Below are 12,159 nucleotides of genomic sequence, written 5' to 3' on the forward strand. Positions count from 1 at the left end.
ATGAGCAAATTATGCTAATGTCATCGGGAATAGTAAAATTAAACTTCTTTTCAGATGTTACCAAACTTAATTTGGAAAGTTAAGTTGGAGGAGGGAGTTTGCTTTGAAGCCTTTTCGACTCCAGATAAGTCTAAGCAATCAAGATACCCGCCATTTACTTAAGTAAACAACCACAATAAATATAAACAAGAATCGTCAGCGGCCTTTAAATAATTGATTTCAGTGGTACTAAGACAAATGATTGTCTGGCATTTCTTATAGGACGTACGCTGTGTTACATTGTGCTTAATATGAGTTCCGATGCACAATGGCATTGAAAAAAATGCAAAGCTGATGAAATCGTTAAAAGCGGTCGTAATACTCTTCCCCTAATCGCTGAGAAAAGCGATATTTGAATATCTATCGCTACCGCCAAGATATTGTTGAGGTATGAATTGGTTTAAGAGATCAACAGATCTTTAGCAAATACGATAAATTTTATAACCTCTATGCTAATGTGGCCAATACATATACCTCTATAATACATCTATGTGATAAGAAATAATCAAGTGACATCTCTAAAGTCGTGGGTTTTATAACCGATTACTGACTATTTGAAAGTAATGACCATAGACTGTCAGACTGTGTGTTGAATGTTGCAGAATTTTTGTGATAATAAAAACCTATCCACCTCATATTAGAAGGAGGGCGGACTACTTAGATAAACGTGCCTTTAGCTCTCTCGTAGAGCTGTCCAGCTCTAAAATTCAAAGTGTTCTACAAATACAAACCAATACATTAACAATCTCCTTGTGGCAATGAGAATCTCATTTTAAATGGATTAATGTTACTACGAATAAAACAAAAATAAAACCTTAATTTAGTTGAATATTTTTTAAATTGATAACTATCTAACATATTAAAACCTGAGCCAATTTTTGAATTTATAATTGATTTATCCTTTAAAAATTTTGAAAAATTTAATTTTTTGTATGAAGACATGAAGTCAACAGCTCTTTAGTTTGTATGACACTTAGTTAAAAAAATTTATATTTTTAATTAAAACCACACAAAAAATAATTGCATAAAATTGCAAAATTTGTGTTGCACATGCAAACATAAACCCAAGACTGAAATTATTTTAATTGTACAACAGCAAAAACTGCAAAAAAGGTTCCAGTAATTCACTTTAGAAAGCTTCCACTTTTGTAAACAATTGCTCCAAAGAGCTGCATTATCCTTTCCTTCCCTGGTGGTAAAATTATACTTCAGCAAGGCGGAGCACACAAAATATGAAAAATAATTGAACGTTAGTAAAAATAAAAAGATTTAAAAATGAAAAACGTATATTGAAGTATGAATATTTTATTTTTTCGCAAACTAACTTCGAAATATAATTTAACAAAAAGTGTAATTTAGACCAAATCAAAATCAAACATAGCGTACATATAAAATTATATTGAAAAAAATTCGATTATCCCTTTAACATCACATAAGTATAATATTTTATATATAACACTTCTTTACAAATTACACACTTGGAATATAAAATGTCTTCAAGAAATTTTGCAATAGTTCCATCGATGTTCTTTCTATGGAAAAATAACTTTTACTGCATAACGTCATAGCTAATACAACCTTATGTCTGGAAGTAGGAACTCATTGAGTTTTAATTAAACCTTGGTGTTTATTAGAAAAATATTAGATATAAGTGAAAGCTAGTGTCTCAAGACATGTTTACTTAGCCTCATACACATTTATAAGAACACAAATACTAGTATTAAATATAACTGGGTTGCATAGTGAAATCCATTTGGGACGGAACTCAATTGGTATCAAACACCCATGAAAAATACTCATCCCAAACTTTCGAAAAATTCTGAAAAATTAGTATTTAAACATTTTAACTTGTTTCAACAAGATTTTCAGAAATGTTGTTTAGTAAGTACCTTAAATACGTGACTTTCATCTATTTGTTTCCATTGAGTGAAGGAGTTATCATGTAATTAAAACTTTTCATAAAATATATATTCTGATTCTGTACTACTAGTCAACTGTATCGTATTGACCAAAACTCACAGTGTACCTTCAGGTCATTCCCACTTTGTCCTGGAATGCAATATGTACATCGGCTTCCAAATTAACCTTACAAACATCAAGAGCATCTACTCAATTTCAAATACTACTTACCCCTTTTGAGTAAAAAGAAAGTCTAATTATAAACACATATTTTGATAATATATATTATACTTTATTGTTGGCATCTCACTCTGTTACCATATTACTCGAGATCGTTAATACTTCTAACATTATTTTCTTTTTCGTGCATCCCTCATAATTTCATTGGATTAGATATGCCACCTAACATTGAGATTTTTTTTCTAATGAATTCCAGTCGTTTAGTTTTCTGTTAACAGAATATTTTTATGATACATATATTTTAGATTCAATAACATTATTTTAACCAATTTGTTTTCCTTATGATAATTTAGACAATCCTTTATAACCCTCCTTTTCGCCAAAAGCTGTGCTTCTGCACGACAAATAAAAGTTCAATAATTCTTTCTTTTGGCAGAGACCCCAAAGATCTTCAATTATGGTCTCTATGTCTTTCTACCTATCAGTCAGAAATCAGTAATAAAAGACATAACATTACTGATTTCCATTCAATTCAAATTAAATAATTTTCCCAATCAGGCTAAGCTTATAAATGGCAAAATATCTTTGCTCTTGCCGTAAATGATCTCGTTTTGCTCTGTGCCTTTTTGAGAAAGGAACACAATTTATTAGAGATCTACAATATACAATTACCAAGGACTTGTATTAATTAAATGATATGCAAATACCTAGGGAATAAATAATATATATCATGGTTAAGCCATTGCTTATTAATTCATTTATTATACAATAGACATGATAGTCACTGTGTTCTAACATTGAAATGAAAGATACGTTATTGTATCAACTAAGTCTTTAATTGCTATTTGATTTTCAGCCAAGCATTCAATACAAGTTTCTGGTACATATCTTTCTAATTATTTGTTAATAAGTAGTAACTTTGATTATTATTACTTCCGCTTCAAAATATACTTATAGAATCCCGCATGATGTATAACTTCTTAAAGTATTCATTTCTAGAGAAATTCCAAACCCATCCTTGTTATCGAGTTTGGAGTCATTTTTATTTCATCGGAAAAAACGGGTGATAATATTGAGGAAATTTTCAAATTATGCATTATCAATGGTCTTTTTATAAATCTGTTGATTTAATTGTTCGTATATAACTTTTAGACTGCAAAGGTAAGGAATTGTTCCTTATCAAATTTGAATCATAGAACCGTGTTTTAACACACAAAGCCAACGTACGCTTAATTTAAGTTTTTCAAATTTGTAGTTTTATAAACTGTAATAAATTATTGATTATTATATATGTAAGGTTTAATTCATTTTATATTGATCAGACATAACAGTGCTTTATCTTTTGACTAAAAGCCATCTCCAACAATAATATATTTACTACGATCACATGTGAATCAGTGAAATAGATATACATACGTTTCATAAACATGAAGAGTTTAACATCGCATAAATGTCTCTTTAATGAAATAATTAGAAATCTCGTATACCTAGTTACTATATAATACTACATAGTTGAGATCTATTGACGCATAACATCGGAGGCTTAGATCAAGACCAGAGATTCGCTCTTATTAGAGTTCTTGTTATATCAAAAATAGTGAAAAGATTTCCAGCTCTATAGTGTTAGTAAGAGCTCTGATACTAATCAAGCAAATAATAATATAATTTCAATCAAAACAACCTGTGTTTAAACTTCGAAGTACTTAAAACTTCTTTGTTAGATCAATTACTAAGATCAAATTTTTTCACTTAAAACAAGTTCTCTAGATCAAACTTAAATTTAGATTGAATCCAGATCTATCAATCGAAAAAAAACCATCAGTAACTAATAATTATATAGTTGTGTGCTAATTTTGTACTAAAAATTTAATTTTGTTAATGTGGTACAGAATCCTGTGTTTATGTTTTTTGATAGTCTCTTAGAATTTATGGTTTTTGATTATTTCTATGAACTATTCCATATGCTATAGTTTTTACATTTTATTAGTTTGTCACTCGTAAAAGTAAAACTGTTAGGAAAAATTAATTTAATATTCCAATAGAAAATAAATTTAATATCTTTAACGAAAAAAATATTTTATGGCTATTAAATTGCTATTTTCCCTTCTTACGAAACTTCATCGGAATTTTCCGCAAAAATTATTAGGACAGAGCAACTCTTTTCCTTTAAGAAAATATTTGTACTGATTGCCTAACAACTTCTTCTATATAGCTTGCTTGTGTTTAGTTGCAAACAACTTATCTTAGCAACAAACCACTTGCAACATGTCAGTTCTTAATCGAACAACAACTACTTTTCAGATAAGTTCGATTTCGTAGTCTTTTTTGTCCACAACCTTTTAGCTTATTACTTTTATGCAACCTGTTGCGAGAATTGTGCTCAATGTTGCAGCATTGTTAGCGTTTTGTTGCTCAACATTTGAGCAACATTCTTTCTAAAACAATCCGCAGGAAAAAGATAACAGCTCTATTAACTGTACAAGCAAAAATAAGTCCCTTTTACATGCTACACTATGACATCCACCGCAGAACTTAACCGATAGTTGCTTAACCGTAACTGCAATATGTGAGTGAAAGCACTCATAAGATCAGAAACACTTTAACTACCGTAGTCTGCTTACAAACTCCTGCCGTCCAACACAAGCCTTAGCCTGTGAAAAAGACATAACAGAGGCTAAATGAGTATGTGTAAAATAGTATCAAAAAGGCTCTTCAACAGAATTTTACTTAAATAATATTGCTTACCCTAAGGCGAGGACACATTTCTATTAATTTGACGAAGAAGTGCGAACATATGATAAGGAGGGAAAAATAATTTATAAGCTACATTACTTTCGCTAATAACACAAATCATATTAATTTTAAAGTCATTGCGCGTTCGTGATTTATTACATTAAATCGATTATTTAACGAAACCCCAAAGGAAAAATAAAGCTGTATCAGATGATTCTATTTGCATAGCTGGTAGCCTATTCAGCAGATTACAAATATATTGATATTTTCTGTCAATAAATTATTTTTATCGATATCAAGTTCATGCTTCAGAAAAGTCAGTAATTACATTTGAGGGTAATAAACCTACACAAAAATACGGTTAATCACGACCGAACATAGACCATTAATTCTATGTTAGATTATGCTCGACGTTCTATGTTCTTTTTTTTTAATTTTAATCAAGGCAAGTTCCATCAATTTATTTTGAGTCATCAAAGGTATGTGGGTCCTAGCATTATTATGATGGAACACAACTCATTTTCTGTTGACCAAATCTGAGCCTTTTTCTTTGATTATTATATTCTAGCAGTTGAGTTGTGATCAGTAGAGAACCGAATTAACCATTACACCAGGTTGAGCAACTCGAAATACACATTTTTCTTCCAATCCCACCAAACGCTCAACATATCCTTGCTTGTCATCAAATCTGGCTTTGAAAGCGTTTGTAGAGAATCACCGGCTTTGATCACTTGCATTGGATTCTCTCATTTAATCCATTTTTTTAGTCAATGTTGAAACACTTCAATTCATTATTGATTTCACCAGTATGACACGATTTCGTTCAAGCACCATTTTAATGACCTGTAATTCGATCGATTAAATTTTCTAAAGATTTTTTGCGTAACTTCCTTTTACTCATCACTTACCTCATCACTTATGCTAAAAAGTCACAAGGATGATATTTAGTAGCTCCGTTGTCTCCTGATAGCATGTTGGTATTGCTCCATCAGTTTCACAATTTCACCGGTTCTTTTAGTAACTGACCGACCAAGATGCGGTCTTCTTTCAAATAGAATTTTCCAGAATGGCATTTTTTTGACATGTTCAATTTCGTTTTTCTTTTACAATAGTAGTAAATACCAATAATAATCACTTATTAACTTATTTTTAACTCAATATAACTTTTTACAAGAACGAAAAGTTAGACAACTGTCTTCATAAGAAAATGTAGAAAGAAATGTAACCTTTCTAACATGTGTACCTTTGGCATAATCGGATAAATGTTGTTAGATACATGGTTCCCAGCACCATTTAGTGACAAAAATCCGGGGTAACTGACTATTATTTACCCAATATTACTTAAAGAATATGCACGTTTTTTTAATCTAAATCCTATAACTTCATTTATTGAACGAAGAAGGCTGGAGTTGTTTCAGGTCACTGTGAAAACACAAATCTACGAACGAGTTTTCCAATTCTTTTTATGATAGGTACCATCATTTGAGATGAATATTTCAATTACATTACGAACATCAGGTCATATAATTTTTTCTGAACGTCGTATAAATTTTATATGATATACATAACGTAACCGGAATATGGTGATGTCATTATTTTTGTATCAGAAGTTAACAATTTTTATTTGCAATACTCCATAAATCTAGAAATCATAAATCACCTCATAGGAAACAGGAATAATAATTTTGGTGCGAATCTGAAAAAAAAAAATCGGCTTACTGATATCAAAAACTATGTGGTACTTTTTTGATCACTTAATAGCCCAACGCATTCTGACTATCAGGATAATATGAAATACACGATAGCTGGAGGTGAGACTTGAAACTATACGCGTACGCCTCTTAAGTAACTGTAATTATTTTTAAAACAATTTTAAGAAAAAATTCGAAGAAAAATTTTTAATTCTGAACTTCTTGTATCCAAAAAACTTTCATAAATCTTTTCTTAATTATTCTTCATTTATAATTAATTATTTAAATAATCATTACTTAATTCTCGCTTTAATACAAATAGTGAATTTAGAGTAATTTTTTGTTTACTCAATGTAAAGTACGATTTTATTTGCAATAAATTTTTAAAATATTTATTTAAATTGCAAAAAAAAATTTATTTTTAACAGAACAAATTAAGCTCTGTAAAAAAATAATGACAGAAATTCCTGAAACATAACACATCACTTCCTTTATATATCTTTCCACACCATTGCAAGAGATTTATTGGCACAACAGATACAATGGATGAAAGATATATAACTAAAATTGTACAGCATACATTGCAGATAAATTGATGCTCATTTCTTCAACAACAAAAAATTCCAGATAGACATTTTCATACTGCATCCATGACATTTCCCAGCATCTTCCTTTGCCTTTACTATGCCTGATGGTCAGCATTTTCATATTAAACAAATACTGAATAACATGAATAACTACAATTTCCCCTTCACTCTTTACCCTCTTAGGAAGTCTTTGTTGGCTACCCACTTAAACGTAGTGCTAAAATGATAAATGACCTGGAAATGGATGAAATAGATTCTATTTTCAGTTTATGCGAGTTTAAATGCGCCTACGAATATGCACCTTGAGTATGATGTGTTCGATGTTTACTTGTTAAAATATGGACGTTTGTTGGTTTCGCTTAAACAAATGGGAACTCATAAGAATTTCTATGTGTTTTTAGGTAAACATATGCATATTAGAAATGATTTGCTAGTTTACTAGCAAATTGAAGCTACTCACTGGTAAATTGAAACTGTGGTCATTTGACCACAGGCTAATTTCTGAGTACCTGTATAGAGGCGTAGTTCAAATTAACTTTTAACGTGTGTCTGAACTATAAATTTACATATATCAAATAAGTCTTGGCTTTAAGAAAGTAACTAATTTGATTGATAATAAATTTTACAAATGTAACGATTATAATTTTACAAATCGAAATATATTCACACTGGTAATAAGATAAATCAATTGTATTAATTGATTAGCCTTACAGTTGAAGAATTACGAATACTGTAATACATTAGACATAAAAAATTGTGAATTAAAATTAAGTTCTTTGAACTCAATTTTGAATTTTGGCTATCTGGTCCGAAATAGGTCCCAATTGTGAAATAAAAAGCTTACGTAAACGACATAATTCTATAAACCCGACTACCACTAGTATCTACCATTTACTATTTACCATCTTGAATTAAATTATCATAATCTTTAAAAATATCTTCAGCTGATTGTACTTTTATGGTTTGCTTCATGAAAATATTATAACACTTTATCTATTTATTATTAAAAAATTTTCAAATTTTAAATATTTTTAAAATTATTTATAAATTTTAAAATTTAGCAGAGGGGAAATTCTCTAGCTACCAAACACCAATCTTATCACCAGGTTTGCAAATAAGGGGACTCCAGGTTGGGAATTGATCCCTAGGTTAGCTGTCTCGCATCGGAATAAAACCGCACGCTACGCAACCTTCAGGCGGCCAAACTGGACTGTAGTGCCAAACAAGAAAAAGAAAATCATCTAAATTCATTTCATTACCTTGGAAGTGCTTCCACTCCTTATCCTAAAATTTTTTCAATCCTGTAAGCAATTTCAAAAGTCGATTTTCGGAATGCTCCTCAAAGCACGCCACAATTCAGTTTTTACCTTCTCAATTGTGTTAAAGTATTATCCGTTAAACACACACTTGGGCTTGGAGAATAGTCAGAAGTCAGATAGTTCAAAACCAGACGAAATCGATGATTGTGAAATGACATACACCAAAATTTTATCGAAATGCTCTCAAGAAATCAATGAGATGTGGTGAAGTATTGTGGCGCAAGCACCAATAATTCTAACCTCCTTTAGCCAATAGATTTACGCAAAATTTGCATAACCCTCAAATAATATTCATAATATAGCATACCTCAATAAATAGAAAAACCTGTTTCCATGACTTTAATTTCTGAAGGAGTTTAGCTCACTTTTTGCATAACATTCGCATTATCGGTCAGTTCTTTTCGGGTTGTATGCGTAAATCCAAGGGTCCAGCTATCATGTATTTCATCTTACCGTTAAAGTCAAAGATAATTATTTGACAGATTTCAAAGCGACGTTGCAACTTGCAAGTAAGCAAGCTTGCTGAAGCTACCCGTATATGGCGGGTACAGTGATTTGAACTAATAAATTAATGAACTATATTTTTTTGCTGCTTTATCTCAAAAAAGCACAAAATAACCGAATTAATTATAAATTTAAATATATTATAAAAATATTATAATATAAATTGTAAATTAATAATGTAAAGTCCGATTTTAATAATTCAATAAATGTTTATAACGGCATAATAAAATATATTAACCGCAAATGAAATATCATCGAATTTCTACAGGATGTATATAGACAATAAGTATTAGAATTATAAATTAGTGAAGAGAAAGAGAAAAAATAATAAATAATAACGAAACAACTTAACGTAAACACCTCTATTATTATATATATAATGCCAAAATAAAAACCACTACGTTTTTGAAAATTGCTTTAACTAAAATTTGTATGAGAGATATATTTTTAAATTATTTAATTTAGATTAATTTAGAGTTTATTAGTCTTTATATAAAATAAAAAAAAATTATTATTAAAAACCAATTGTGATAATTTGTATTCATAACTCATTTATTAAAAATTAAATACAAAATGCAGGAAAAAATATTTTACATATGTAGGTTATGAAATGCCACAATTCCAATCTAAAATAAAATTAAATAAATTATTTTTTATAATGTTCAATTGTAATATTTTATTTAGATTTAGATGTTTAGTTATAAAAATATTAATTATTAATTAATTCTAAAAATTCAAATCAAATTCTAAATAACGTTAATGTAGAAAGATAGAATTTTTACATTTACCCACAAATGTTAATAACATTTGTCATAAACATAGGAACTGTTACTAACAGCAACCAACCAACTATATGTCAAATAGCTAAAACAGGCATGTTAGGCATATATAAAAACAGCTGTTTTACCGGCAAAGAAATGTCAAAATATAAAACACAATTGCATAAACAACTCCAATGGCTTTACAAAAATTAAATATTGTTTCTAAAACATTTTCAAATGTGAACGGAAGGCTGTTTTCACTTTCAACAACAGTAGCAAAAACTTTTCGTGAAAAATATCGTGATTTTTGGACACCAAAACCAAGATTTGTGCCACCTTATGAACATTTCACACAAGTGGGTGATCCAGTGCTGCGTACTGAAGCAGCGCTAGTGCCACAGGAATTAGTAGACAGCAAAGAAGTAAGACTTGTTACAGATCGCATGATTAAAATATTACATAAATATGATTGTGTGGGCGTGGCTGCTCCACAAGTTGGTGTTTCGCTACGCATAATAGCCTTGGAATTTCATGAAGGGAAAAAGGAACAATTCTCAGAAGCTGTGTATAAAGCACGTAAAATGTCAACATTTCCATTAACTGTAGGTGTTTTTAACATAATTTAAAAGTAAAAACTATAGTAATATTAATTTTTTACAGGTTGTAATAAATCCAGTTTTGAAAGTGACAGATTATTCTCTGCATAAACACCCTGAAGGTTGCATGAGCGTACGTGGTTTCACTGCCGAAGTAGAACGTTACGATAGTGTGCTACTTACTGGTTTAGATCGAAAAGGTGCACCACTGGAGTTAAAATTGAACGGTTGGAATGCACGTATTGCACAACATGAAATGGATCATCTGAATGGCAAATTATACATTGATACAATGGATCGTGCCACATTTGCGTGTACCTGCTGGCAAGTTATTAACAATAAGGGCGGACGTGTTGAGATACCTTTTTATAAATAATAAGTCGACACTTAGATTGTATATGTTGTACATACAAGAAAAGATAGCTGAACGCTTAGCCAATTTTGGTTTTGTTAATTAAGTTTGTTGAAAATTAATGTAATTTTTTCATTAAATATATAAAAAAATACTAAATAAAGCAATATAAATTAAATGTATATAATTCGATAAAGTAACTAGTTAATGTACATACTTCAAAAAACATATTTTAAACATGTGATCATTGTATATAATACTTGACATATATAAATTCAGCTTAATTTATATTAATTTAGATATGAGAAGCAAAATATATGATGTGCATGATTACAATGTTGTTTTGCAATATTTTTAATCGAAAGTTAATAATTTTCTTTTTAAATTTGTACTTTTTATTTTTTTAAAATATATTAGTTATACTACTATTGTAAAACCAATACACCAAAGAAAATTATAATAATTTTTAAATAAAGCAGTCTTCAATATAAAAATTTAGTATCTAACTCCAAAACACATTTAAATAATGTATATTATAATAATATAATAGTATTATATTATAATAATTACAATAATACATATACCAGTGAAGGTTTCTTTTTGGTTATTTATCTACCAAAAAAAAAAGGTTTGTGCTAGCTGTAATTCAATCTCTAATAAAAACATCTGGGCGAAATTAACAATAAAAATAAGCGGATATATTCGGATGTATCCATTATAATATATAACGCTATTTTATAAAGGATATTCCACAAATGGCACATAATATAAATAAATGCTTTTTAATTATTTCTTATGTATACTTTTATTTAACAACTTAATATTTTATTTAAACCTATCAATGCAACAAAATTAATACTAATTATACTATAAGCCAACGGATGACATTATGTCACAGTCATAGCGACTGTTTATACATAGTTTTTGTTTATATATACTTATATATTAATTTAATGATTCATAGAAGCCTACTATAAAAATGATTATCGAAGATAAAACAAATATACATACATAGAAACTTAGTGAAGGCCCATACCCCATGGATGTAGCCAAGAGGTGTATATGAGACGGGACTAATGGAATAATGAGCATACTTCTAAATCATTTAAAAACAAATTCACGCTTTCAATGCAATGAACTTTATTTGATGTAAATGGCATAATCATATGGGTACTATTCTGAATTTCCTCTAAATTTTTATATGTAAATTTTGTTTTTTGGATCTCTGTTTTTATAAAGCAATTTCAGTTATATAAAATATTCCAGACCATGTTATGGTTCCTGCCTGCTTCCAGGCTGTCTTTCTATTGGAAAGAAATTCCAGGCCTATTGGAACTTTATTCCACTTAAGCTAAATAAGTCGCAATGATCCTCTACATATATATTATAAATATATAGAACTTATTATCTACTGTATTGAAATTATTTAACCAAAATATATAAAATCACTTAATTTAACGTTACAAATTTTTTTTTTTGTAATTTTTTTTCATAATTT

At 29.3% G+C, this 12,159-nt stretch overlaps 1 protein-coding gene across 1 annotated transcript; it reads left to right on the forward strand.

Moving 5' to 3' along the window:
- The first annotated feature begins 9,866 nt into the window (after nt 1-9,866).
- LOC119681157 (peptide deformylase, mitochondrial-like) lies at nt 9,867-10,978 on the forward strand. The gene is made up of 2 exons (XM_038094265.1): nt 9,867-10,315; nt 10,374-10,978. Exons 1-2 carry the CDS (start codon nt 9,908-9,910, stop codon nt 10,683-10,685), a joined length of 720 nt encoding a protein of 239 aa, XP_037950193.1. The 5' UTR covers nt 9,867-9,907; the 3' UTR covers nt 10,686-10,978.
- The last annotated feature ends 1,181 nt before the right edge of the window (nt 10,979-12,159 follow it).

The sequence above is a fragment of the Teleopsis dalmanni genome, chromosome 2 (assembly GCF_002237135.1).
Source record: "Teleopsis dalmanni isolate 2A chromosome 2, ASM223713v2, whole genome shotgun sequence".
Taxonomy (NCBI): domain Eukaryota; kingdom Metazoa; phylum Arthropoda; class Insecta; order Diptera; family Diopsidae; genus Teleopsis; species Teleopsis dalmanni.

Bases quoted from the DNA above. Each gene is read 5' to 3' on its own strand.
- LOC119681157 (XM_038094265.1), top strand. From the start codon at position 9,908: ATGGCTTTACAAAAATTAAATATTGTTTCTAAAACATTTTCAAATGTG. The intron at 10,316-10,373 runs GTAGGTGTTTTT...AATTTTTTACAG, and splicing joins TGTCAACATTTCCATTAACT to GTTGTAATAAATCCAGTTTT.